General features: G+C 42.3%; 1 protein-coding gene across 1 annotated transcript in view; it reads left to right on the top strand.

The window, feature by feature from the left end:
• The first annotated feature begins 654 nt into the window (after positions 1–654).
• Positions 655–26,592, top strand: part of COL26A1 (collagen type XXVI alpha 1 chain) — a 382,105-nt gene continuing 356,167 nt past the window's right edge. Inside the window, exon 1 of the mRNA XM_075850816.1 lies at positions 655–812. Coding sequence (XP_075706931.1) covers positions 655–812 — 158 coding nt within the window. The remainder of the gene's footprint in view (positions 813–26,592) is intronic.

Genomic DNA, 26,592 nt, shown 5'->3' with positions numbered 1-26,592 from the left:
TTACACACGAAAGGCTAAATCTGTATCGTTAAATCAGAAGTTTATTATATACTACCAACATGCATATATAAAACATGCTCACAGGATTTATTGAAAAATGACTTTTGACGGTATGGCTTTCAGAAGTCATTTTGTACCAATACATCCTAGGAATATATTTTATACATGTGTAGAAAGCGCTATTAGGTTCCACTTCTAAAAAAAATAATACATCTAAAACTGCACCAAACGGCCTAAATCATAATTATAGTAATGCACAAGCGGTAGTCTGAAATAAGTTACAGATATAACTCTTCTACATATATAGCTTCCCACGTTGATATTTATTACTAAGCAAGTCAAATATATTCTGCATGATAACATGTTCACTACCTAATATTTATTTCTGAGACCCTTTCATTTTTAAAGTGAACATTTAACTGAATAACCTGTAGGTGGTGCTAGTTCTGTGCAGCGCTGAAATGTCACAGCCCCCTTTTCAATGACTGGAGCAAACCTCACCAAATTTAAAGGACTTTAGTTCAGAGAATGCATTGAGCAACCAGTTCCTGTGTTCAGTTCAGCTCTGCAGATCTTTAGAGCCCCTGTTTTATAGAGCCTCTTTGGCACTGGATTTGTTCATTGCTTTCTCATATTGGAATAATTTTCCCATTAATGAAAATGAGATATCCTCTTGTATTGCTCTGGTCTTCCAGCTTATTGGGATTTACCTGTGGAACTGGGTTCTTGTATCAGTTCCCAGCATCCACTCTGCAGCACAACTACCCTGATCAAAACTCAGCCTCTGCGAGTGCAAGTTACTCAAATCGCAGGTAAGTGCAATGAAACAGATGACTATACTTCTATGGAAATCAGAATGTTGCACCAGAAACCCACATACAATGCTAACCGTCAATATTATATACATTTAACAGGGATTCTATCAATTAAAGTTTTTGTATACTTGGAAAAATATATTGCAATTAGACTTGTTTGTCTATAAGGAAGTTTTTGGTGAATTTCAAATACTGAAAAATTGTAACATTTCTCCCTATTGTGTTACATGTACTGGGAAAGCAATTTTGTGTCTACAAAGACCAATACAATCATATATTCTATTGTTTGAAACGTTTTGTAAATTTTGTATATTTAAAGGGGTTCCCTATTTTGATGACTATGACTAACTTAATAAACATATATAGTTGTTGGGGATCACGGTTGCAGAAGGAACGGTTTATATTCTCATCCATGGGTGTGTGGTACATCCATAATGACTTACATATTCCGTCCATTTGGGCGTTAGTGCAGAGGGTACCCACAGCCCCTTGATAAAGTGCATGAAAAAAGTGATGTGTTCCTCAAATTCATTTTATTTTTCAAAATCAAGTGTTTTTATAGGGGTTTGTACAGGCCCATGACCCTTAATGCCCGGAAGCCCAAATCACTCTCAGCCCGTCCTTACATCGCATCCATATGGAGGGGTTGTATGGAAATAAACATTGGCTTCAAGTTCAGCACTTAGTAATCAAATTGTAATAGATACTATATTCAGTAAAAAAAAAAATTATAGAATTCCTGTAACTGTATCCTTTACTGTGAATAGTAAGGACTGAACAAGAACATCACAGATACCAACCAATCAGATCCCTTATTTCATTTCCAAATGGAGCTAGCAAAATAAGAGCTGGAATCTTATTGGTTGCAATGAGCACATTTTATCTTGTTTTAATACATGAGGCTCGACACGACAACTTGTACATGTAGACACATACATTTACACGTGATGTTTAATGCAGTCACCAGACTGTAGTTTTCCATGTAGAGATGTAGTGGCAGTTGCTCTGCTGTTCCAAAGTCTCCCCAATGAAAGCTATTCCCAAATTGTCATCAATGAGCAGCAAGTATGCCCAATGAACCCATATGAACTTCACTGCATGAAACCATTGAAGTGAGAAGCAGCGGTCAACATCTGGTTCTTGCTGGTTCTCCCTCTGGCCTCTAGAGGGGAGTGTTGTCGCAGGGTGAGCGGCTTGTTCCGTTTCTTGTATAGGTCTGTGACCGGCTCTTCATTTTGTGGGGTCTGTCACAGTGTTTATGTCTTTTAACATATTTAGCAGTTTTATGTAAGAAATGTAAATGGACTTACTAGTCCAATGTAAATTATTACTATCATATCTTCTTTTAGAACAAATAACATTATTTTCTGATGGAGAAATATCTGTAAATGCTAGATAAATACTTTACAATTTAACTTGTGTTTCCATATCCAATAATACAGAATGTGTGATAACCTGCCACATTTTCCTAGCACAGATCTGCAATATAATTTAAAAGAACAAAAAACTGAAAACTTAGCAGCAATAAGCAGCTATGAAATACCTCTCTTTGACAACCAAGGTAAGGCTCTGTTCACATTATGTTTGAGCGTAGCTTCAGAGGTATTTCTCGAAGTATGGAAGATGGAAGCCTGTGACCTATGCCGCTGTACGGGCATGCAGTGGCATAGTTTGCACATAGGCTCCATTGTAAAATAAAAAATATACCTATTCAGTTTTATCTACTTTTTTTTATTCACATTCGATAATCCTCAATATGTGATCATTTGGAACGTATCAAGTCTCAATGATACCGGATTAAAGGTATTATTACATTAAAATGAAGCTCCACCTTTAGAGACACTTTAACTCTTACATTATTTAGCTGCTGCAGGTATTAAAAATGACCCATTGTACCCTTGGTATTGTCAGCAAAATTCAGAGGCCATTTATTTTGTGAATTAAGAGAACAGAAGGGCAGACACAGTGGCAGATAGGTACTTTATAGTGACATTGCACCTGCTGTCTCCACTTATGACGTACAAGCGCCATACACTGCACCTTTATTCCACTGCAGCGCGGAATTAGATTTTTCCAATAGTAAGGTGGGGATTTGCTGTTACTGCTAGAGGAATTTCTTCCTATATAAATTATTCTATCACAGATATTGGAGGAGAGAATCTTATTAACATTTTAGGCTGGTCATTTTCAGATTTGTAAGTGTCAGTGAAGATTATACCTCAGTGTGCCTAACAAATCACATTAGGATGGTTCTAGACTTTGAGTTAGACCTTTTTCAATACAATATGAGAAGTGACAGTTCCTCTATAATCATCTTCTTTTGCATACAGATGTAAACCTTGCCAAAACCATAAGAAGATGTTAAACCGAGTGTTTATGGCATTTCAAACATGTGGACAAACTGCCTCATTCTTGCAGTCTGCATCTCCAGTGCTAAGAATGGGACCTGAATATGACCTCATTTAGTTATTTATGTGTAAAAATGAATGTATAACCCATGAGTAAGATCCTCTTGTAATTCAGTCAATAAATATTTTACTCTTGATATTTGTCTTGCAGTTAACTTTTTTGTCCGACCTCTGGGAGCAGAATAATGGGGTGGTAGCATTAACTGGAGCACTGCGGTCCCTTCACTACAGTCCCTTATTCAGCAAAGTCCATACACTTGAGGCTGTGTCTGGTACTGCAGCTCAGCCCTACCCAGCCCATTTACTCGAATAGGGCTGAACTGTAGTACCAGACATTGATGGCCTATTCTAAGGATAGACCATCAATGTAAAATCCCCCAAAAACTTCTTTAAACTTTGTCTTTTTTATCACAATTGTTCTGTTATAGTCTGTCAGCACTTTTGAGCCCCCAAAATCGCTTAGCCTGCTAGATAGTTAAGGTGGAAACAGTATAAACATACATATTCTGCTAATGTTTGTCCTTGTATGAAATCCTTATATTAGTCCACGCAACATATGCAAAGGAGCTCAGGGGAATCGGGAAGTGCTCTGCATTATGAGCTGTAAACCCTCCCCTCAGCCTTTGATTGACAGGTTTGCTTCTCTGCGTCATGGATTTGGAGAGAACGGCATATGATGCAGAGGAGAAGCAAACCCGTCAGTGAACAGCAGAGGGGAGGGTTTACAGCTCACAATGCAGGACACTTCCTACTTCGCCGGACTCCTCTGCATATGGCGCGTGGGCTAATAAAAGTATTTTTCGCAAGTTATACAAGGATATATATTGGCAGCATAGGTGTTTTTATACTGCTTTCCACCTTAGCTCTCTAGCTTACCTCCTCCATGGTCAAGTGGAGGTTTGCCTATTTATCCTGGATGAGTAGAATAGCCTGAATTATCTATCTCTTTTGAGTACTACCAGTGGCCCTGTCTCCCCACATTCTTAGAATCTTGCAAAGTAAAATCTTATCCTTCATTTAGCGCTCCGGAAACCATGTATCCCCCAATCCACTATGGCCAGATATTATTAAACTACTACAATAGCTCAACAACCCTCTTAGAACCTAACTTTTATATGCCTTGTGGGTTTAGCTGGAAATCCCCTTCTGCTCCCTGCTACCAATCGACTCTCTACTTTAGGCCTCATGCACACGACCGTAGCCATGTGCACGGCCGTGATTTTCGGGTCGGCTGGCTGTGACTGTCAGCCGTGAGCCGCCCGCTAATCGCGGGCCATGCACATGGCCGCGGCCATTATTTTCAATGAGCCCGGACCGCAGAAGACGGCCGTAATAAGGCATGTCCGTTCTTTCTGCATTGCGGGCTCCCGGGCCATGCATGGACCGTAAAAACTACGGTCGTGTGCATGGCCCCATAGAAATGAATGGGGCCGCAATTCTCCCGTGGATTTTCGGGAGAATTGCGGCCGCAAAAGCACGTTCGTGTGCATGGGGCCTTAGATTCTGCCAGACCATCATCCTCAATTCCTTAGCACTCTCTTATGACATTGCCTGCCTTTCTGGAATTTAGTAAAATTCTTGGGCAAATTCCTACTTGAATTTTCAAACATTCAAGCGCTTAAATGGTGGACATAACAGGGTTATATCATAGACTACCATCTTCTGTCCCCAAATGGCCTATTGCCCTTTGCACACATCCATGCCAAATATGATGCGACTAGTAGGAAACTATTCCAATATCTACAATTGAAGTGCTGGGTTGAGAGTCACCTCCCGAACTATAGCCCACTACATAAACTAAGCAGTTTTGAATGCATATGCCTTAATTTCTCAGGAACAAACGAAATCTAGGAGCTGCACTGTAGCATGTAGTGCAGGGGTCTCAAACTCGGCCGGGTAAGTGGGCCGAATATAGAAAAAATGGGAAGTTGACGGGCCGCATTACTTTCAAATTTGATACAATACAAAATTATTGTTAATCAATTAGTTATTTGAACTACTATAACATTATATTACTATAACACTATATTACTATAATAATACCGCTAGGTTTAACATTTTAGATATTTCTCCACGTGCTTATTTCAACAATCCGGTTTTCCCAGTTTAAAAGTGTCGCTAAATGCAGTCCGGCGGCTCAGTTAGCAGCGTTTGGCAGACACACATGTCAAGATTGGGCAGCCCCTTTTTAGATGCTGCCACGGTGCCCTCTGTAGATGCTGCCATAGTGCCCTCTGTAGATGCTGCCACAGTGCCCTCTGTAGATGCTGCCACAGTGCCCTCTGTAGATACTGCCACAGTGCCCTCTGTAGATGCTGCCACAGTGTCCTCTGTAGATGCTGCCACAGTGCCCTCTGTAGATGCTGCCACAGTGCCCTCTGTAGATGCTGCCACAGTGCCCTCTGTGTATGCTGCCACATATTTCCGTATTGCCGTTTCTAGCATTCTGCCTGGGATTCCAGCTCTGCTCCTGACATCAATGTCTATATATAGACAGAGATGTCAGGGGCAACCCCAGAGCTGGAGTCCTGGGCAGAGCTGGAGTCCCAGCTGTGCTCCTGACATCACTGGGACTCCTGCTCTGGGGAAGCCCCTGACATCATTGTCGATGTGTGGACAGCGATGTCAGAGGCTTCCCCAGAGTCCCAGAGCAGAGACTATACTAGCGCTCTGCCCGGGACTCCGGCTCTGGGGAAGTCCCAGACATCGTGTGTCCAAACATGGACACCGATGTCAGGGAATTCCACAGAGTCCTGGAGCAGAGCCGATACTATCGCTCTGCCCGGGTCTCCGCTCTGGGAAAGACCCTGACACACTGTCCATATATGTCCATATGTTCATATGTGGACAGCGATGTCAGGGAATTCCCGAGTCTCGGAGCAGAGCCTATACTAGAGGCTCTGTGTCCCGCGAGCCGCAGATGACAGCCTCAGGGGCCGCATGCGGCCCGCGGGCCGCGTGCTTGAGACCCCTGATATAGTGGGTGCTATCCTCAGAGGAATCTTGACAAAAGATCTCAAAACGAAATTAGACCCCAATCCAAAAGAGGAGGCAGCACTCCGATGTATGTAGAAAAGTACAAAATTTATTCACCCAACATACAGGCAACGTTTCACCTTTCCATTGATGGCATTTTCAAGCAATTATATAGTGTGCAAAAATACAAATCGGCAATGTAAGATAATCAAACATGATTAATAATAAAGTGCAAAATACAATGTAATGATACAGAATAGAAGTATTTCTAATTAATACGAGACGTGAAAAAATATGTAAATCAATGATAAAGTATCAGATATAAACATATCTAACAGTAATCGCATAAAATACATAAATATGCAATAAAGTGTCAATTGTAGTGATAAGAGTTACAGCTGGCACTCACCCATAGTCGTCACGAACAACATACCTGTTCTAATTAGAGGAATTATGGTAATGTATTATTACCGTCATGACGCGCCGAAATCTCGGCGTTATGAAAAACCCACAGCGCATGCTCACAACAGATAATCCAGTTCTCACTAACAGCCAATCATACGTTAGATTGGAAAGAATTGTAGGGAGAAGGTCACCTGACACAGCGCGTCACGCGCGCATGTGTATTGATTGAAAGGAGACCATGGTCGCCATCTTTGAATAGGTAAGTGTATAGTCGGACTATACATCTCCTGTGTTGTAGTTTTTACAGTAATCAAACTTGTTGTTACCATGATTGTCAACACATTGTTACTACATTTAATATCAAATCCCCCGGACTTATTACATGGAACAAAGTTCCAGTATCCAGACAGTCATTTCTAGCAGGGAATACCTATATAGAAGGGCACTATGTTTATGGTTCTCGGAACAATCCACACTCAGACGGAACATGTCCCTGTCTACAGGAGAACGATCCAACAGAGGATCACCAATGTAAAACTCGGGATGCGTGTATCACCTACCCCAAGGAAACATTAGGATCACAACGGATGCCTATGACCAATGTATATACGTGCCATATTGGACTGTCTTTCTTGATACAGGGGAAAAAATACACAAAGATGTTCAATAAAAACTTAGGTGTAACCTCCATAATTGATATGAGATCAGGCATAAACTGGGTTTCACAATATAAGCTTATCGTCATGACACAAAGAATAGTTTTGATGTAACATTTCTCAAATCAGTCGTGTTCATCTCGATCAGTGAGTGCTCAGCCAACTTCCAACAATATTCTGTGAAAAGATAGGATAAAGATAAAAGTGAATATAGTAGAGAATAACCAGTTTGGCTCAATATAACAATACAATAGATATACATTAAAAATATATCACATACTGCCTATAGATAACTGATATCGACTCGTCATAGGCCCAGAGGGGTTGGGCAAATGACCCCACTGAAGTCTTACCAAGAAATTACATAAGATCCCAAAGTGTGCAAATTTTTACTTCCTAAACACACTAAGTGGGTAATCCACATTTAACCCATATGGAGCCAATGTGTTCAGGCGATGAATCCATCTTACTTCCCGTTGTTTTAGTAGTTCTCTATTGCCCCCCGTTTCAATGGTGCAACACAGTCAATAATCATAAACCTAAGGCTATCAACAGGATGTCCCGCCTTCATAAAGTGTCTAGCAACAGGTAACTCACTTTTACCGGTACATATACTTGACTTATGATTATTGAGTCGTAAACGTCATTTGGTAGTTGTCTCGCCAACATAAAGTAAATGACAAGGACATAAAAGGACATAAATAACAAAATCATGTCTACATGGCAACATAAATCTTACATCGAATTTTTCTGATGTCACAGGGTATGTGAAAACATTACCCTTAAGCATAAGGGGACAATTGTCACATGACATACACGGATAGCTGCCTTTCCTGCCAGATTGTGCACCTTGACCAACATGTTTAGAGGTCCGTATCTCAGACTTGACTATTTTATCTCTCAAATTGCTTGGTCTCTTATACGAAAATAGCGGAGGTAGAGAAAATTCAGGTATTGTTTATAAAAATTGCCTAACACAGCCCAGTGTTTATGGATAATTTTCCTAACATTGGTGCTGTATTGGCTAAATGTATTGACCATAGAAATCCTGCTACATTTATCAACTTTGTTATTAGATGTTAATAAAGTCTCTCTCTCCACCAACCTAGTTTTATCCACATGGCTCTTAATTAATTTCTTAGGATAACCTCTCCTAATAAATTTATTAGTCATGTCTTTCAGTCTCGAGTCAAGATTTTCGGTATCTGTAGCAATCCTTTTTATCAGAAGCAGTTGACTTAAAGGGAATGTGTCGCTAGAAATTGTAAAAAAAAATTTTTCAGTTAAACTATTAGTATATCATTTCCATGTGCTGGTCACTAGAGGGAGCAGTTCCCAAAATTGCAGCATGGTCACTGTGGTAAAGCAACCTCATTGATTTATGCTGCAAATTTAGGGTAGACACACTCTCCTCTAGTGTCCTCACACAATCCCCCCTCCCTTCTTCTGGCTAGTGCCAGGAGAGGGGTTTGAACGTCTTCTAACCTCCTACACTGTGTGCCGCCATTTTCTGAGCGACTGCACAGTGGTAGGTGGATTAGATACAGGGCTCAGCAGACAGTATCACACATGAACATACACGAACATAATACACACATCATACACGTACATAAATTACCTTCTCCTGCCTCCGCTGGTCTACGCTCTCTTCCTTGCACCTTCGCTTCATTGAACATATGGCCGGAACCGCGGCTGGAAGTCGTCATCTTACTGTCCGTCAGCGGCTTCCGTTCCACATGAAAATGGCGCCGGATTTCGCTCTACGAACGAGCTTCGTTTTGGTCTGTGTGGGAACTGCGCATGTGCCGTTCCCCCACAGATGGCGCATGCTTCAGAGAATGGAACGGCTCCCGTTCACATTCTCTATATTAGGTTGTATGTGCCGTATAGCATCTCTGTATGTGTCGTTAATCGACACATACAGAGATTAAAAAAAAATGGCAGCCCCCATAGAGAAGTAAAAGTATGAATATAGTAAAAAGTAGAAAGTGACATCACAAATAAATAATTTTTTTGTTTACATTATATTAAAAGCAATATAATAATAATAATAATAATAATAATAATAATAATTTTAAAAAAATCATGACACCTTCCCTTTAAGTGTAACGAGTCGACCATGCTTCTTGGGTGAAAGCTTTCATAAAGTAAAAAATTGTTACAGTCTGTGGTTTTAATGTATAGGTCCGTGCTAAGTTTGTCTCCTGACACATAGACCGTGGTGTCCAAAAATTGTATGCAATTAGTAGAATGGACCATTGTGAATTTTATGTCTTGATCTATGTCATTAAGATAAAGAATTCTTCCAATAATAGGGGACCACCTGTCCAAATTGCAAAGACGTCATCTATGTATCGCTACCACCTCAATATATTTGAGAAGTGGTGGAATACATAGACGGATGTCTCCTCAAGGTCCGCCATGACGATATTGGCAAACGTAGGTGCCATATTTGCCCCCATGGCCGTACCTCTCAATTGTAGAAAAAAAATTCATCAAACAGAAAATGATTACTTGTTAGGACAATATCCAGAACAGCTAAGATAAATTCTCTACAACTCCCTGAGTATGAAGTTGTATAAAGGACTTTCTTGATGCTAGTCAAACCTCTATCATGAATGATAGAGGTATACAGGCTTAAACAGAACCGATAAAAACACAGGGACATATACAAAGAACACCGAAAAAGGCCATACTTACAAATGGACACAGCCAGGCCAGAAATGCTGATGAAAGGGCGAGCAGGTGCTTTAAATAATAATAGCCACTCCCACTAGTCTTGAGGGGAGTGGTGTGTGGTGCATGGGAGGTGTAGTAAGAAATAATAAATGAATAGTGTGTGTGCAAGTGTAATACTATAAGTGAAATATAGGGGGCAGTAATAAATGAAGTGCCTCAATAGAAATAAATGGATAATGGGGTGCAAGTGAGTGAAACATGGAGGGATAGTGTGTACGTCATGAGGCACAACGTGTATAGCCAGGTAGAAGCCTATTTGTGACGCCTTGATAATTCATAGAGCGGGCTACCCTGCTTGCTATGCCAAACAACAACACACCATGCTCTCCCAGCATCAAAGACCCGGCTGTGTCCAAGAGAAGCGAATATACATAATAATGAAAAATACCTGGGGTATTGGTAATCATTTTGGCCAAAAGGACGCAAGCTCGCAATCCACGACAAGGATCCCCAGACTTGCGAGTCCCTAAATCCTAAACTGGAACAGAACGTTCCTGATGCACAAACAGAACCGATAAAAACACAGGGACATATACAAAGAACACCGAAAAAGGCCATACTTACAAATGGACACAGCCAGGCCAGAAATGCTGATGAAAGGGCGAGCAGGTGCTTTAAATAATAATAGCCACTCCCACTAGTCTTGAGGGGAGTGGTGTGTGGTGCATGGGAGGTGTAGTAAGAAATAATAAATGAATAGTGTGTGTGCAAGTGTAATACTATAAGTGAAATATAGGGGGCAGTAATAAATGAAGTGCCTCAATAGAAATAAATGGATAATGGGGTGCAAGTGAGTGAAACATGGAGGGATAGTGTGTACGTCATGAGGCACAACGTGTATAGCCAGGTAGAAGCCTATTTGTGACGCCTTGATAATTCATAGAGCGGGCTACCCTGCTTGCTATGCCAAACAACAACACACCATGCTCTCCCAGCATCAAAGACCCGGCTGTGTCCAAGAGAAGCGAATATACATAATAATGAAAAATACCTGGGGTATTGGTAATCATTTTGGCCAAAAGGACGCAAGCTCGCAATCCACGACAAGGATCCCCAGACTTGCGAGTCCCTAAATCCTAAACTGGAACAGAACGTTTCTGATGCACAAACAGAACCGATAAAAACACAGGGACACATACAAAGAACACCGAAAAAGGCCATACTTACAAATGGACACAGCCAGGCCAGAAATGCTGATGAAAGGGCGAGCAGGTGCTTTAAATAATAATAGCCACTCCCACTAGTCTTGAGGGGAGTGGTGTGTGGTGCATGGGAGGTGTAGTAAGAAATAATAAATGAATAGTGTGTGTGCAAGTGTAATACTATAAGTGAAATATAGGGGGCAGTAATAAATGAAGTGCCTCAATAGAAATAAATGGATAATGGGGTGCAAGTGAGTGAAACATGGAGGGATAGTGTGTACGTCATGAGGCACAACGTGTATAGCCAGGTAGAAGCCTATTTGTGACGCCTTGATAATTCATAGAGCGGGCTACCCTGCTTGCTATGCCAAACAACAACACACCATGCTCTCCCAGCATCAAAGACCCGGCTGTGTCCAAGAGAAGCGAATATACATAATAATGAAAAATACCTGGGGTATTGGTAATCATTTTGGCCAAAAGGACGCAAGCTCGCAATCCACGACAAGGATCCCCAGACTTGCGAGTCCCTAAATCCTAAACTGGAACAGAACGTTCCTGATGCACAAACAGAACCGATAAAAACACAGGGACATATACAAAGAACACCGAAAAAGGCCATACTTACAAATGGACACAGCCAGGCCAGAAATGCTGATGAAAGGGCGAGCAGGTGCTTTAAATAATAATAGCCACTCCCACTAGTCTTGAGGGGAGTGGTGTGTGGTGCATGGGAGGTGTAGTAAGAAATAATAAATGAATAGTGTGTGTGCAAGTGTAATACTATAAGTGAAATATAGGGGGCAGTAATAAATGAAGTGCCTCAATAGAAATAAATGGATAATGGGGTGCAAGTGAGTGAAACATGGAGGGATAGTGTGTACGTCATGAGGCACAACGTGTATAGCCAGGTAGAAGCCTATTTGTGACGCCTTGATAATTCATAGAGCGGGCTACCCTGCTTGCTATGCCAAACAACAACACACCATGCTCTCCCAGCATCAAAGACCCGGCTGTGTCCAAGAGAAGCGAATATACATAATAATGAAACTCCCTGAGTATGAAGTTGTATAAAGGACTTTCTTGATGCTAGTCAAACCTCTATCATGAATGATAGAGGTATACAGGCTTGTAACATCAAATGACTCAAGTATTGCATTAGGGGGAACTGTAATGTCTTTAACTTTTGTCAAGAAATCCGACGTGTCCATGATATATGATTTTGTATTTATTGTAAACTGTCTAAGGACTTTATCCAGAAAGATGACCATAGGACTAAGGAGGGAATCCCTATCTGAGACATCAGGTCTACCATGTAATAAGTCCGGGGGATTTGATATTAAATGTAGTAACAATGTGTTGAGAATCAGGGTAACAACAAATTTGATTAATGTAAAAACTACAACACAGGAGATGTATAGTCCGAGGATACTCTTACCTATTCAAAGATGGCGACCATGGTCTCCTTTCAATCAGTACGCATACGCGCGTGACACGCTGTGTCAGGTGACCTTCTCCCTACAATTCTTTCCAATCTAACCTATGATTGGCTGTTAGTGAGAACTGGATTATCTGTTGTGAGCATGCGCTGTGGGTTTTTCATAACACAGAGATTTCGGCGCGCCATGACGGTAATAATACATTACCATAATTCCTTTAATTAGAACAGGTATGTTGTTCGTGACGACTATGGGTGAGTGCCAGCTGTATCTCCCATCACTATAATTGACACTTTATTGCATATTTATGTATTTTATGCGATTACTGTTAGATATGTTTATATCTGATACTTTATCATTGATTTACATATTTTTCACATGTCTCGTATTAATTACAATACTTCTATTCTGTATCATTACATTGTATTTTGCACTTTATTATTAATCATGTTTGATTATCTTACATTGCCGATTTGCATTTTTGCACACTATATAATTGCTTTGAGCACACATATTCATTGCTTGAAAATGCCATCAATGGGAAGGTGAAAAGTTGCCTGTATGTTGGGTGAATACATTTTGTACTTTTCTACATACATTGGAGTTCTGACTCTTCTTTTGGATTGGGATCTAATGCCTTATTTTCTCAGTGTCGGATGGTCATATCATTCTCCTATATTCATCTCTTAATATTAATACCACCTATACTAACCAACGATATGTCAACAGATGAGAAGAGGATCTGGATCCAAGGAGTTATCTAATTGAGATTGGGATTTGTTGCACATCTCCCTCCCTATGTTTTTTTGTTTGCAGCCACTGAGGTTATATGTACCATGTTTGGTGATCCCCCTGAAACTGGTCCATTTCTGGTCCAGGGTATATGGTCTGATCTTTTCACTATTTCATATTAAACTTAAAAAGAACCCCTGGGAAGCTCTTTTTATATTTCCATCCACTTTTTTTTGCTACATTTTCTACCTTTTTTTATACTTTTTATCCTATATTTCTTGTATTTATCTGCTGAGGGACTTCTTTCTTCCTTAGGCTGGGTTCACATGTTTTTTTTTGCAGGAGGAAATTCTGCCACAAAATTCAGTTTGGAATTTTGAGGTAGATTTTCCTCTGCCTACATGCCGATTTTCGTGGCGTTTTTCGACCGCAGCCATTGAGCGCCGCGGGCATAAAATGCCACGAAATACGCTTTCTCTGCCTCCCATTGATGTCAATGGGAGGTCAGAGGTGTAAACGCCCGAAGATAGGGCATGACCCTTCTTTTTCCCAAGAACCGAGGAAAAAAACGCCTCCGCCTCCCATTGAAATCATTGCGAGGCATTTTCGTCCATTTTTTGGCGCATTTTGCTGGCGCGGTTTCCGCATCAAAAAACTCGTCAAAAATCTCCATGTGAACTCCCCCTTAGAGTGATTCTTCTTTGCTTTCACCTTCCTTTTCCTACTCATTGCCCCCACATACAATATAATACAATACAATACATACAATGTGTTATTCTCTTATGGATATCATTGTGGCCAACCCTAAATTCCTGTTGTACTTGCTTGTTAAAACTCTCACAATATTGAAATATATTTTTTTTTTCATATTTGCTGACAATATTGTCCATGTTACTGGCATTGATCTTGACTTTTTGACTTTGAGTTGTGCAATTAACTAACAACTTATATCATTTCTGTAAAGGATCTGCCAGGCACAGCTTCGGGGTTAACGCCCATAGATAATCAGTCTGCACCTGCTTCTATGTCTGTGAGACTGACTCCATCTTCCACCACTCAGGGTGGCAGGCTTAGGAGTGGGAGAACCTATCACAGCCTGGCCAGACGGAGCTAGCTCCCGCCCTCTGTCTATTTATACCTGCCTTTCCTGTTCCTCCTTTGCTTGTGATTCTTCTCGTTTGGTTTCCTGGCCCTGCTGCAGCTTCTTGTACTATTGTCCTTGCTTCATATTGACCCCGGCTTGCTGACTACTCTCCTGCTCTGCGTTTGGTACCTCGTACACTCCTGGTTTGACTCGGCTTGTTTACTACTCTCCTGCTCTGCGTTTGGTACCTCGTACACTCCTGGTTTGACTCGGCTTGTTTACTACTCTTCTGCTCTGCGTTTTGGCACCTCGTACTCTCCTGGTTTGACTCGGCTTGTTCACTTCTCTTGTTGCTCACGGTGTTTCCGTGGCCAACTGCCCCTTTCTCCCCCTAGCTCTGTGTACCCTTGTCTGTTTGTCTGTCGTGCACTTATTGAGCGTAGGGACCGTCACCCAGTTGTACCCCATCACCTAGGTCGGGTCGTTGCAAGTAGGCAGGGACTGAGTGGCGGGTAGATTAGGGCTCACTTGTCTGTCTCTAGGTCGCAGGTGCATAAACTTGGTCATTTACATCAATTTTAAAAAAATAAGAAACTTATGTATTTAGTTGGGAAAGGCAGGGGTTTAATCTTCAATTAGGTATTAACCATAGATATCATTTCATGTTTTAGACATACAGATCTGAATAAATGTAATAAATTTAAAAAATATATATAGTAAACCCAAAACAAAATCGCTATGACATATTTTGGAATTAATAATTAAAGTAGGGACTTTTACTTTATAAAAACATTGAAGGTATGAAATTGTTATACCTTATTATTTAGTTCTTAATTACTTTCTAACACATGGCTAAACTCATTCCCCAAACAGAGTTGTGAAGTGGAAGCAGAACTGCAAAAGAGGCAAAATAATAAGGGCAGATAAAAGAGAATGTGAAAGTGTAGATAGAAAAATAACAACTGCTTGAACCGTCAAGGGACCAAATACAGCACACATGTTCTTATGTTATAGCTCACTAGTTTAATTTATGGCGACATTTAGTCTCTGAAGTGTAAGTTGTTGTATGACGGTGAGATCACAATACCAATGTCATTACCAGTTTAAAAATATTGGTCATGCCAAAAGGGACTGCTGTAGTCGTATGGGGAGAGGTAAATACTTGAGCTGTGTAGACCTTATAGATTTCCTTAGGGAAGGGTAACCAAGAAGAAATTATGTCACTTTTATGGTGTTGTCTGGGACATATCTAGGACTGTCAAATGGAAAGCTCTTCTGTACTAGTCAGAACAGAAAAAAAAGCTGTACTTTAGAACTGCCATAATAAAATAGATTTTTTGTGTTTTCTTGTTTTTATAACTTTATTATATTTGCTGCTGGTTAACTAAATGTTTATTTTGTGTCATACACCTAGGTGTTCTCTTTTAAGTAGATTCTAGCAGCATTTTCTTTTTGCCAGGTTTCCATCTTACATAAAATGCTATATGCATTCTCCTCCAGTCTTCTATGACTGGAGTATGTAAGGGATTACTTAGAGCACAGGTGCATACTGCTCATACCACCCATTGAACTTGCTGTTGGGCAATCGTAAACTGAAGACATCATGTGTGACTTCATTCTGTGGAATTTCCTTAATGATAGAATTCACAGGAGACAAGTTTTCCATAAAACATTACTTAAAAGTATATTTGATAACCTGCAAGCTAGTATACTTACTGATTAGTGTTAGTAGTTCATATTGGGGTCAGGTCTGATTTACAGTCTGGTAAATGTTTGGGATTACGGTAAGATAAGATAAAGAGTAAAGTAGGTTTAAGGTTTACAGGGGAAAAAAAAAAAAAGAAGGATTTAAGAAGGCTCTAGTGAAACAACTTCCATAAACAATGTTTAATAATGACACCTATCATGGTTGTTATCGTTAAATAATTCATCTTTGGAGCCCAGAAGCTTTAGGTTATACCTCTGGCTAGAATTAATCTTGAAATGGTAAACTGGTGAAGGTAAACCACTTGCCTAAGTACCGCAATACCTTGCCATTATATCTCATACTGATAGAATTATTTGCAGCATTAATTCAAGATTTTCCTGATCTGCCCTTCTTTTAAACTGCCATATTTAACATTTTCCCCACAAGGCGTTTCAAATAATAAATTAAGCACCTTTGCAAATGGTGATTAATTAAAAATATCCTACCGTTTCTCCATGGTTACAGACTACAAACAAACCCTCTGTAGTCTGATTCTGCAGCCATGTGTTAATATCAATTCACTCTGCCGTCTTTGCTACTATATGTTAGTTAGCAAGAAGCAGGAGACAAATGGAAGACAGTAACATGACACTTCAAAAGGTAAGACCCAATCAGTGTTTGCTTATATTTTATATTGGTGTATAGGGGTGGCACTCTGTTCTGATGCTGGTACTTGAAGATCCATAATAGCTGGTGATCCATATGTTCCTTAGCTCTGGTCTACCCCATACATACTTAGTCTAAATTCAAAGAATTATTATACTATGGAAGATGCTTTTTTAGTTAAAAAGCACAGTTTTCCCCGAATGATCCAAGTTGTTCAGGAACTATTAGAACATGAGAAGTGTAGAAGAGCAAAAAAAATAAAAAAGTTAAGGGAACAATGAGAAAGACATTGGGAATGAAAGAGTTTGAGTTTCCAGTTTTATAAGGTATCTCTTCCATTTCATACATCGCGGCAGTTTTAGACAGTGTAAACTAAGACAAGGCAGTCAGAATGAGCGCCAAATTTATTTAAGAGGTGCACGCTGTATAATAAATACCACCTCTTGTTTGACTTAGTTTATACCTGTTTTTTTGTGACAAAATTTAGTCACAATATTGGCACACGATGTCTCATCTTAAGCCTAGCCCCGTTCTGCTAGACTACACCCCTTCCTGCTAAGCCATTCCCCCTTGTTTAGTGTGTTGAAAAAAAGTGTCTATAACAGTTAATAAATGTGGCGAATATTATGTATGCCAGAATTCTGGCACATTTTGCATAGTAAATCTTCCTTATTTTGTTCAGTTTTCAATATTTATGGTTATTAACACTTAGGTTTAGATTTTCTTCATTTCAAGACAACAATTTTGTCCGGGATAATGGGTCTTTGAGGCTTTATTTATTTATATGTGTTTCCTGTTAATTATATATCACCAACCTATTCCACTTCTCTGTACATGGACCGTGATTACTCCTGCGTCATCAGTAAGGCTCTCTATCTAATTTCTCAGCAAATCACAAAAGACTCTCTATAATTGTTAGGCCTGTTTGTTTCACACAAATGTCATTATTATTATTATAATTATTAATACTATAATTTTAAGCAAGCAACTAAACCAATAATAAGAATAAAAGTTTATTATCTATGCTCCTGTACATTCATTAAGTAGAATAGCAGGGGGTCCAGGTGTTACATTTAAAGAGGCTCTGTCACCACATTATAAATGCTCTATCTCCTACATAATGTGATCGGCGCTGTAATGTAGATAATCACAGTGGTTTTTATTTAGAAAAGCTATATTTTTGACGGAGTTATGACCTATTTTAGATTTATGCTAATGACTTTCCTAATAGACAACTGGGCGTGTTTTTACCTTTTGACCAAATGGGCGTTGTAAAGGAAAGTGTATGACGCTGACCAATCAGTGACCAATCAGCGTCATACACTTTTCTCCATTCATGTACTCAGCACATCGTGATCTTGCGAGATCACGATGTGCTGTCACTGAGTCACACATTAACTTTACTGAAGTGTCTTGAGAGTACCACTGCTGTCACCTACATTACAGCGCCGATCACGTTATGTAGGAGATAGGGCACTTATAATCTGGTGACAGAGCCTCTTTAAGTATAATTGCTATAATTATTAAAAATAGTGTATTAGAAGTAGTATGCACACAGATCTATGGTGCTGTAAGTTCAGTTTAGTTTTGTTAAATCCAGATTGCGGAGACTCCTCAGTTTTGTCCCCCCAAATCCCTGACACTACTAGTTAGGTATAGAAGAAACCAGTGGAAATATACTTTTATTACATAACTTAGTTCTTGCATAAGTGTTAAAAAGTACTTTATTTTCTCCCATACACAATTGGCAAATTAGGTAGCAAGTGTCCGCAGTGTCCGGCATCCTGAGCTCTTACCCTTCCGATCCCCATACCTCTGCAGTTGACTGACGGCTCTACTGGTCTTTAGTGTCATATGCTGTTCTATCTAGAGCCGTCAGTTAATTTCAGAGGGAAAGGGCTCGGAGGGGTTTGAGCTCAGGATGACGGATGCTTGCTCTCTAATTTGCATTTGATGGTTTCAGCGACTTGGGGGACAAAACTGAGGACAGTGAAGAGGTATAACGCACATCAATTGGAGTAGATTTCAAAACAAAAATATTTATTTTTTGCCAGGGGCAAAACTGAGGACAGACTACCTTTAAAGGGGTTTTCCAACTTATTTAAAAAATTGTTCCGCCGCTCCGTTCCTTCCCACCACGGTGTTTTGACATAGCTGCAGCGATGACGTGCCCGTATACCCACGTGATCGCTGCAGCCAAGCACTGGCCTCAGCGCTCTTGTGCCGTCTACCCACTGAGACCAGTGATTGGCTGCAGTGATCACATGGGTATATGGGCACGTCATCGCTGCAGCTATGTCACAACACAGCGGTGGGAAAGGAACGGAAAGGTGGCACTGGTACATCGGGAATTCGTGAGTTGAGCAATGGCTCTTTTTTTTTTTTTGCATCCCTTCTACATTGGCCAATTCTTAAAATAACTCGGAAAACCCCTTCAAGGCTCTGTTCACACTGCCGTTATCAGCTCTATCAGTTTTTGCAGAAAGAATAGCGCTGTAGGAAGTGTTATACTGTTTATCCCATAAAAATGACGGACTCCATTGTAAGTTAATGTGGTCTTTTGGGTGGCGTTGGATTTTTTGGCCTATTCTGTCTATAAATGTACTTTATTATTCTATGTCCTTTTTCCCATTTACCCTTCTTTTCTGTACAAACTGGTATTTGAGTTAAAGTAACAATTTTTACGTTTCTGCGGAGTGTTTATTACCCATGGGGTTACATGTGTCAGAGCCTGAGAAAGTCTGATCTACAGCACACATGTTTACATATACCATTGTACTCTTCTGAGAGGCAGGGAATTGTGAATTAAACCCCAGAATGAAGAAGGAATAATGTACTATGTGGACCAAATTAGCATTCCTTGCTCTGCGTTTCATTGTCATATGCACCGTCCACACAATCACTAATAGCAGCACATAAATCTTATATGACAAGTGAACAGACCTGCACATCTGCAAGTGGACACATATGTATTGTTTATGTCATTTATGAGGAGTGTTATGGGAAGCATTTGTCATACAGAAATATAACACTTCTATATGAGAGTGACAGTTGTGGTAACATAGCGGTGACCTTATTATTTGGTCACTAAATCTAAACACTTTGCTCAAAAATTGGTTCAGTGTTGAACAGCATTAGGAACTGCAAATTGCCAGTTCACTTTTTTCAGCTAATGCTGTGAAGAATACATCCAGCTTGTAAGACATTTGTAACGGCAGGGGGGTAGGGAGACGGACAAGTGAGCCCTAATCTACCCGCCACTCTGTCCCTGCCTACTTGCAACGACCCGCCCTAGGCGACGGGGTACAACTGGGCGGCGGTCCCTGCGCTCAGTAAGTGCACGACAAACACGACAAACATACAAGGAACACAAGCAAGGAAAAGGGGCCGTTGCCCACGGCAACACCGTGAGCAACCAGAGTGGTGAACGAGCCGAGTCAAGCCAGGAGTGTGCGAGGTACAAAACGAAAAGCAGAAGAGTAGTCGGTAAGCCAGGGTCGGTATGGAGCAGGATCAAAAATAGCAGGAGCTGTAGCTGGGCCAGGAACCACAAGGAAGGAAACCAAAGCAATAACAAGCACCGAGGGACAGGAAGTGCAGGCTTAAATAGACCGAGGGCGGGAGCTAGCTGAGTCTGGCCAGGTTACGATAGGCTCTCCCACTCCTAAGCCTGCCAGCCTGAATGGTGGAAGCAGGAGTCAGTCTCAGGGATGTATTCTCAGGTGCTGACTGATTAGTTCTGGGAGTTAACCCCGCAGTGCCTGGCAGATCCTTTACAGTACCCCCCCCTTTTATGAGGGGCCACCGGACCCTTTCTAAGTGGACCTGGCTTACTGGGGAAACGCAGGTGGAACCTCCTGACCAATACCCCAGCGTGAACATCCCGGGCGGGTACCCAAGTCCTCTCCTCGGGCCCGTATCCTCTCCAATGGACCAGGTACTGGAGGGAGCCTTGGACCATCTTGCTGTCCACAATCCTGGCCACCTCGAATTCCACCCCCTCCGGGGTGAGGATGGGAACAGGAGGTCTCCTCGAGGGAGCCAAGGACGGGGAGCAGCGTTTGAGGAGGGAGGCATGAAACACGTCGTGTATCCGAAAAGACGGGGGTAACTCCAGCCGGAAGGAGACAGGATTGAGGACCTCAATGACCTTATACGGCCCAATAAACCGGGGAGCAAACTTCTTGGACGGAACCTTGAGACGCAAGTTCCTAGACGACAACCACACCAGATCCCCGACCATAAACAGGGGGTTAGCAGAACGTTTTTTATCAGCCTGAGTTTTTTGTACGCTCTGGGACACCTCTAGGTTTTTCTGAACCTGGGCCCAGACTGTGCACAGTTCCCGATGAACGACCTCTACCTCAGGATTGTTGGAACTACCAGGTGAAACGGAGGAGAACCGTGGATTAAACCCAAAATTACAAAAAAAAGGAGAGACCCCAGACGAGTTACTGACCCGGTTATTAAGGGAGAATTCGGCGAGGGGAATGAAAGAGACCCAATCAAATTGACAGTCAGAGACAAAACACCTTAAGTATTGTTCTAGAGACTGATTAGTCCTCTCCGTTTGGCCATTGGTTTCAGGATGGAAGGCAGAGGAGAAGGACAGATCAATCCCCAACTTCATACAGAAGGCTCTCCAAAACAATGAAACAAATTGTACCCCTCTGTCCGAAACAATATTGACAGGGACCCCATGGAGACGCAGGATGTGTTTGACAAACAAGGTAGCCAACGTTTTGGCGTTGGGTAGTTTCTTGAGGGGCACAAAGTGGCACATCTTACTGAAGCGGTCCACCACCACCCACACCACCGACTTGCCTTGGGATAGAGGCAAATCGGTGATAAAATCCATGGAGATATGTGTCCAAGGTCTCTGGGGAATGGGCAACGAACGCAGTAAGCCCGCTGGTCGGGACCTGGGAGTCTTGGACCTAGCACAAACCTCACAAGCGGCGACGTAGGCCTTAACGTCTTTAGGCAACCCAGGCCACCAATAATTTCTGGTAATGAGGTGTTTGGTACCCAGGATGCCTGGATGGCCAGATAGTGCGGAGTCATGATTTTCCCTAAGTACCCTTAGCCGGAATTGCAGGGGAACAAACAGCTTGTTCTCAGGAAGGTTCCCGGGAGCTGCACCTTGATCAGCAGCAATTTCAGAGACTAAATCAGAATCGATCGAGGAAATGATTATACCTGGAGGCAAAATACAAGCAGGATCTTCCTCCGAAGGAGGGCTGGCCATGAAGCTACGCGACAGTGCATCAGCCTTAATATTTTTAGACCCAGCCCTATAGGTAACCAAAAAATTGAATCTGGTAAAAAATAACGCCCATCGAGCTTGTCTCGGGTTTAGCCTCCGGGCAGATTCTAGGAACACAAGATTCTTGTGGTCGGTAAGGACCGTTACCTGGTGCCTAGCCCCCTCCAGGAAGTGGCGCCACTCTTCAAATGCCCATTTAATGGCTAAGAGTTCGCGGTTGCCAATATCATAGTTACTTTCAGTTGGCGAAAACTTCCTGGAGAAGTAGGCACAGGGGCGGAGATGGGTGAGGGACCTGGTACCCTGGGACAAGACAGCCCCCACTCCCACCTCAGATGCGTCAACTTCCACGATAAATGGCTCCATTTGGTTGGGCTGAACCAGCACCGGGGCCGAGACAAAGCACTTCTTAAGGACCTCAAAAGCCTGGACAGCCTCAGGAGGCCAGTGGAGGAGATCAGCACCTTTGCGAGTGAGGTCCGTAAGGGGCTTAGCGATGACCGAGAAGTTAGCAATAAATCTCCTGTAATAATTAGCAAACCCCAAAAAACACTGTAACGCCTTCAGGGAGGCAGGTTGGACCCATTCCGCCACAGCCTGAACCTTGGCGGGGTCCATGCGGAATTCATGAGGAGTGAGGATTTGACCCAAAAATGGAATCTCCTGTACCCCAAACACACATTTTTCGGTTTTGGCAAACAGTTTATTTTCCCGAAGGACCTGGAGCACCTTCCTGACATGCTCCACGTGGGAGGACCAGTCCTTGGAAAACACCAGTATGTCATCAAGGTACACTACCAGAAAAATCCCCAGGTAATTTCTCAAAATCTCATTTATGAAATTCTGGAAGACCGCAGGGGCATTACACAACCCAAAGGGCATGACGAGGTATTCGAAATGGCCTTCGGGTGTGTTAAACGCAGTCTTCCACTCATCCCCCTCTTTGATGCGAATAAGGTTATACGCCCCCCGTAGATCCAATTTAGAAAACCATTGGGCCCCCTGAACCTGATTAAAGAGATCAGGAATCAAAGGAAGGGGATACTGGTTCCTTACCGTGACCTTATTCAGGCTACGGTAGTCAATGCATGGCCTAAGACCACCATCCTTCTTCCCCACGAAGAAGAAGCCAGCACCTACCGGAGAAGAAGAGGGACGAATGTAACCCTTGGCCAGGGATTCCTGGATATACACTCTCATAGCTTCACGTTCGGGACAAGAAAGATTAAATATCCTACCCTTAGGAAGCTTAGCTCCTGATACCAATTCAATAGCGCAATCGTATTCTCTATGAGGAGGTAACACTTCGGAGGCCTCCCTAGAGAAAACATCAGCGAAGTCCTGAACAAACTCGGGTAGCGTATTCGCCTCCTTAGGGGGAGAAATAGAATTAACAGAAAAACATGACGTACAACATTCATTACCCCATTTGGTTAGCTCCCCAGTATTCCAGTCAAACGTAGGATTATGCAACTGCAACCAGGGAAGACCTAGCACCAAATCGTACGATAATCCCTGCATCAACAGTACAGAGCATTGCTCCAAATGCATGGAGCCAACAAGGAGTTCAAAAACAGGGGTATGCTGTGTAAAATAACCATTAGCAAGAGGAGTGGCGTCGATACCCACTACCGGGACAGGTTTAGGCAAATCAATAAGAGGCATAGCAAGGGACATAGCAAATTCCACAGACATGATATTAGTAGAGGACCCTGAATCCACGAAAGCACTGCCGGTAGCAGACCTACCACCAAAAGAGACCTGAAAGGGAAGCAAGATCTTAGTACGTTTCATATTTACGGGAAATACCTGTGCGCCCAAGTGACCTCCCCGATGATCACTTAGACGCGGAAGTTCTCTGGCTGCAACCTTCCGCTTAGGACAGTTGTTCACTTGATGCTTGTCGTCCCCACAGTAGAAGCAGAGACCATTCTTCCTGCGGAATTCTCTACGTTGTTGGGGGGACACGGAGGCCCCGAGTTGCATAGGTATCTCTGAATCTTTCGGGGAGGAACGAAGCAACGGAGCTTCGGGAGGCATCATGGGGGAGTCGGAGGAGAAAACACATAAACGTTCACGTTGTCGTTCCCTGAGACGTCGGTCAAGTCGTATCGCTAAAGCCATAACCTGGTCTAGGGAGTCACAAGAGGGATAGCTAACTAGCAGGTCTTTCAGGGCATTCGACAGACCCAACCTAAACTGGCACCTTAAGGCAGGGTCATTCCACCGAGAAGCTACGCACCACTTCCGAAAGTCAGAGCAATACTCCTCAACAGGTCTCTTACCCTGACTTAAGGTCACCAGCTGACTCTCGGCAAAGGCAGTCCTGTCAGTCTCGTCATAAATAAGTCCGAGAGCAGAAAAGAAACAATCAACGGAGGAAAGTTCAGGGGCGTCAGGAGCCAAGGAGAAGGCCCACTCTTGGGGCCCTTCCTGGAGCCGGGACATAATTATACCCACCCGCTGGCTCTCAGAACCTGAGGAATGAGGCTTTAAACGAAAGTAAAGCCTACAACTCTCCCGAAAGGAGAGAAAAGTCCTCCGGTCCCCTGAGAACCGGTCGGGCAACTTGAGGTGGGGTTCAAGAGGTGCGGTGCGGGGAACTACCAGGGTAGCATCAGGTTGGTTGACCCTCTGAGCCAGGGCCTGGACCTGTAGGGAGAGACCCTGCATTTGCTGAGCCAGGGTCTCACGGGGATCCATAGTGGTGTCAGGGACCAGGGGTAGACTAGGTATGGGCTTGTTATTATGTAACGGCAGGGGGGTAGGGAGACGGACAAGTGAGCCCTAATCTACCCGCCACTCTGTCCCTGCCTACTTGCAACGACCCGCCCTAGGCGACGGGGTACAACTGGGCGGCGGTCCCTGCGCTCAGTAAGTGCACGACAAACACGACAAACATACAAGGAACACAAGCAAGGAAAAGGGGCCGTTGCCCACGGCAACACCGTGAGCAACCAGAGTGGTGAACGAGCCGAGTCAAGCCAGGAGTGTGCGAGGTACAAAACGAAAAGCAGAAGAGTAGTCGGTAAGCCAGGGTCGGTATGGAGCAGGATCAAAAATAGCAGGAGCTGTAGCTGGGCCAGGAACCACAAGGAAGGAAACCAAAGCAATAACAAGCACCGAGGGACAGGAAGTGCAGGCTTAAATAGACCGAGGGCGGGAGCTAGCTGAGTCTGGCCAGGTTACGATAGGCTCTCCCACTCCTAAGCCTGCCAGCCTGAATGGTGGAAGCAGGAGTCAGTCTCAGGGATGTATTCTCAGGTGCTGACTGATTAGTTCTGGGAGTTAACCCCGCAGTGCCTGGCAGATCCTTTACAACATTATACTTGTTTCATAAGTGGCATATGTTATTTAGAAAAGGACGGGCATTTACATTTTTTTTTATTGTGAAATGAAAACATATGTAGCCATTTATATGTATTTATATGTTTGTCGCAGGAGATAGGAGCCTTTATGCATCTTTTCAATGTTGCCTTTAAAATATTGTATTAAATTAGTTATATTTTGTTACTATATAATCTTATATTGTCATTATTATCACCATTCCTTCATAAATTAATAACTGTTATCAACTAAAATTGAGTCTGGGATTATAGCATCTACATACAGACTGTTTAGTATATTTGTAATAGTATTGTATTATTACTCGTTTTATGGATTGGTGATCACTTTCATTAGAGGAATTACAGATTCCAACATGCCCTGTCATTGCTACCATGTTAAATTATGTGTAGACACTAATATATAGTTAATTTTGTACGCTTACACTTGTTGTTCATGCTGATAAAATATTAAAGGAGTTTTCCACGATAATGAACAAAGATTACATAAGTCTAAAATAGAAAAACAATAAATTATATTACTATTATTATTACTACTATTATTATTATTAGTAGTAGTAGTAGTAGTAGTAGTAGTAGTAGTAGTAATGGTAGTAGTAGTAGTAGTAGTAGTAATAGTAGTAGTAGTAGTAGTAGTAGTAGTAGTAGTAGTAGTAGTAGTAGTAGTAGTAGTAGTAGTACTATCTTTCCAATTCTCCAGTGTCCTTTGCTGCTCTGTATTCAGTGCAATAATTTATCATCCATAAGTCATCACACTTAGGGTATGTTCACACGGCACGGATTTGCCACAAGAAAATCCGCTGTCGACTCCTTAGAAAATCTGCGGCCAAAACTCGGATTGCTGTCTTTTCAGTGTGGAACCCGCAGCATTAATGAACATGCTACAGATTCTAAAATTCACAACACTTTCAATATTCCACGTGGATAATTAATACCCCATTCACATGCATTGGCGGCAAAATGTTAGCGGATTCTGTCAGGATTTAGGTGCGGAATCTGTCCCTTTATTTTCTGACAGAATCCGGAATGTCTGAGCATGGCCTTAAAGGGGTTGTCCAGGTTAGGGGTTGTTTTTTTACTGATGACCTATCCACAGAGTAGCTCATCAGTATATGATCAATGGGGGTCCCACACCTGGACCCCGCACCGATAAGCTGTTCCGGCTACCTCTAGGCACCGGAAAGTATGCAGTATTCAGTGCAAGAAGCAGAAGACCCCAGTCACAGTATAGCG

The sequence above is a fragment of the Rhinoderma darwinii genome, chromosome 2 (assembly GCF_050947455.1).
Source record: "Rhinoderma darwinii isolate aRhiDar2 chromosome 2, aRhiDar2.hap1, whole genome shotgun sequence".
Lineage (NCBI taxonomy): Eukaryota > Metazoa > Chordata > Amphibia > Anura > Rhinodermatidae > Rhinoderma > Rhinoderma darwinii.
Note: the sequence above shows the minus strand (reverse complement) of the source record. Positions and strands in the feature narration are given on the sequence as shown.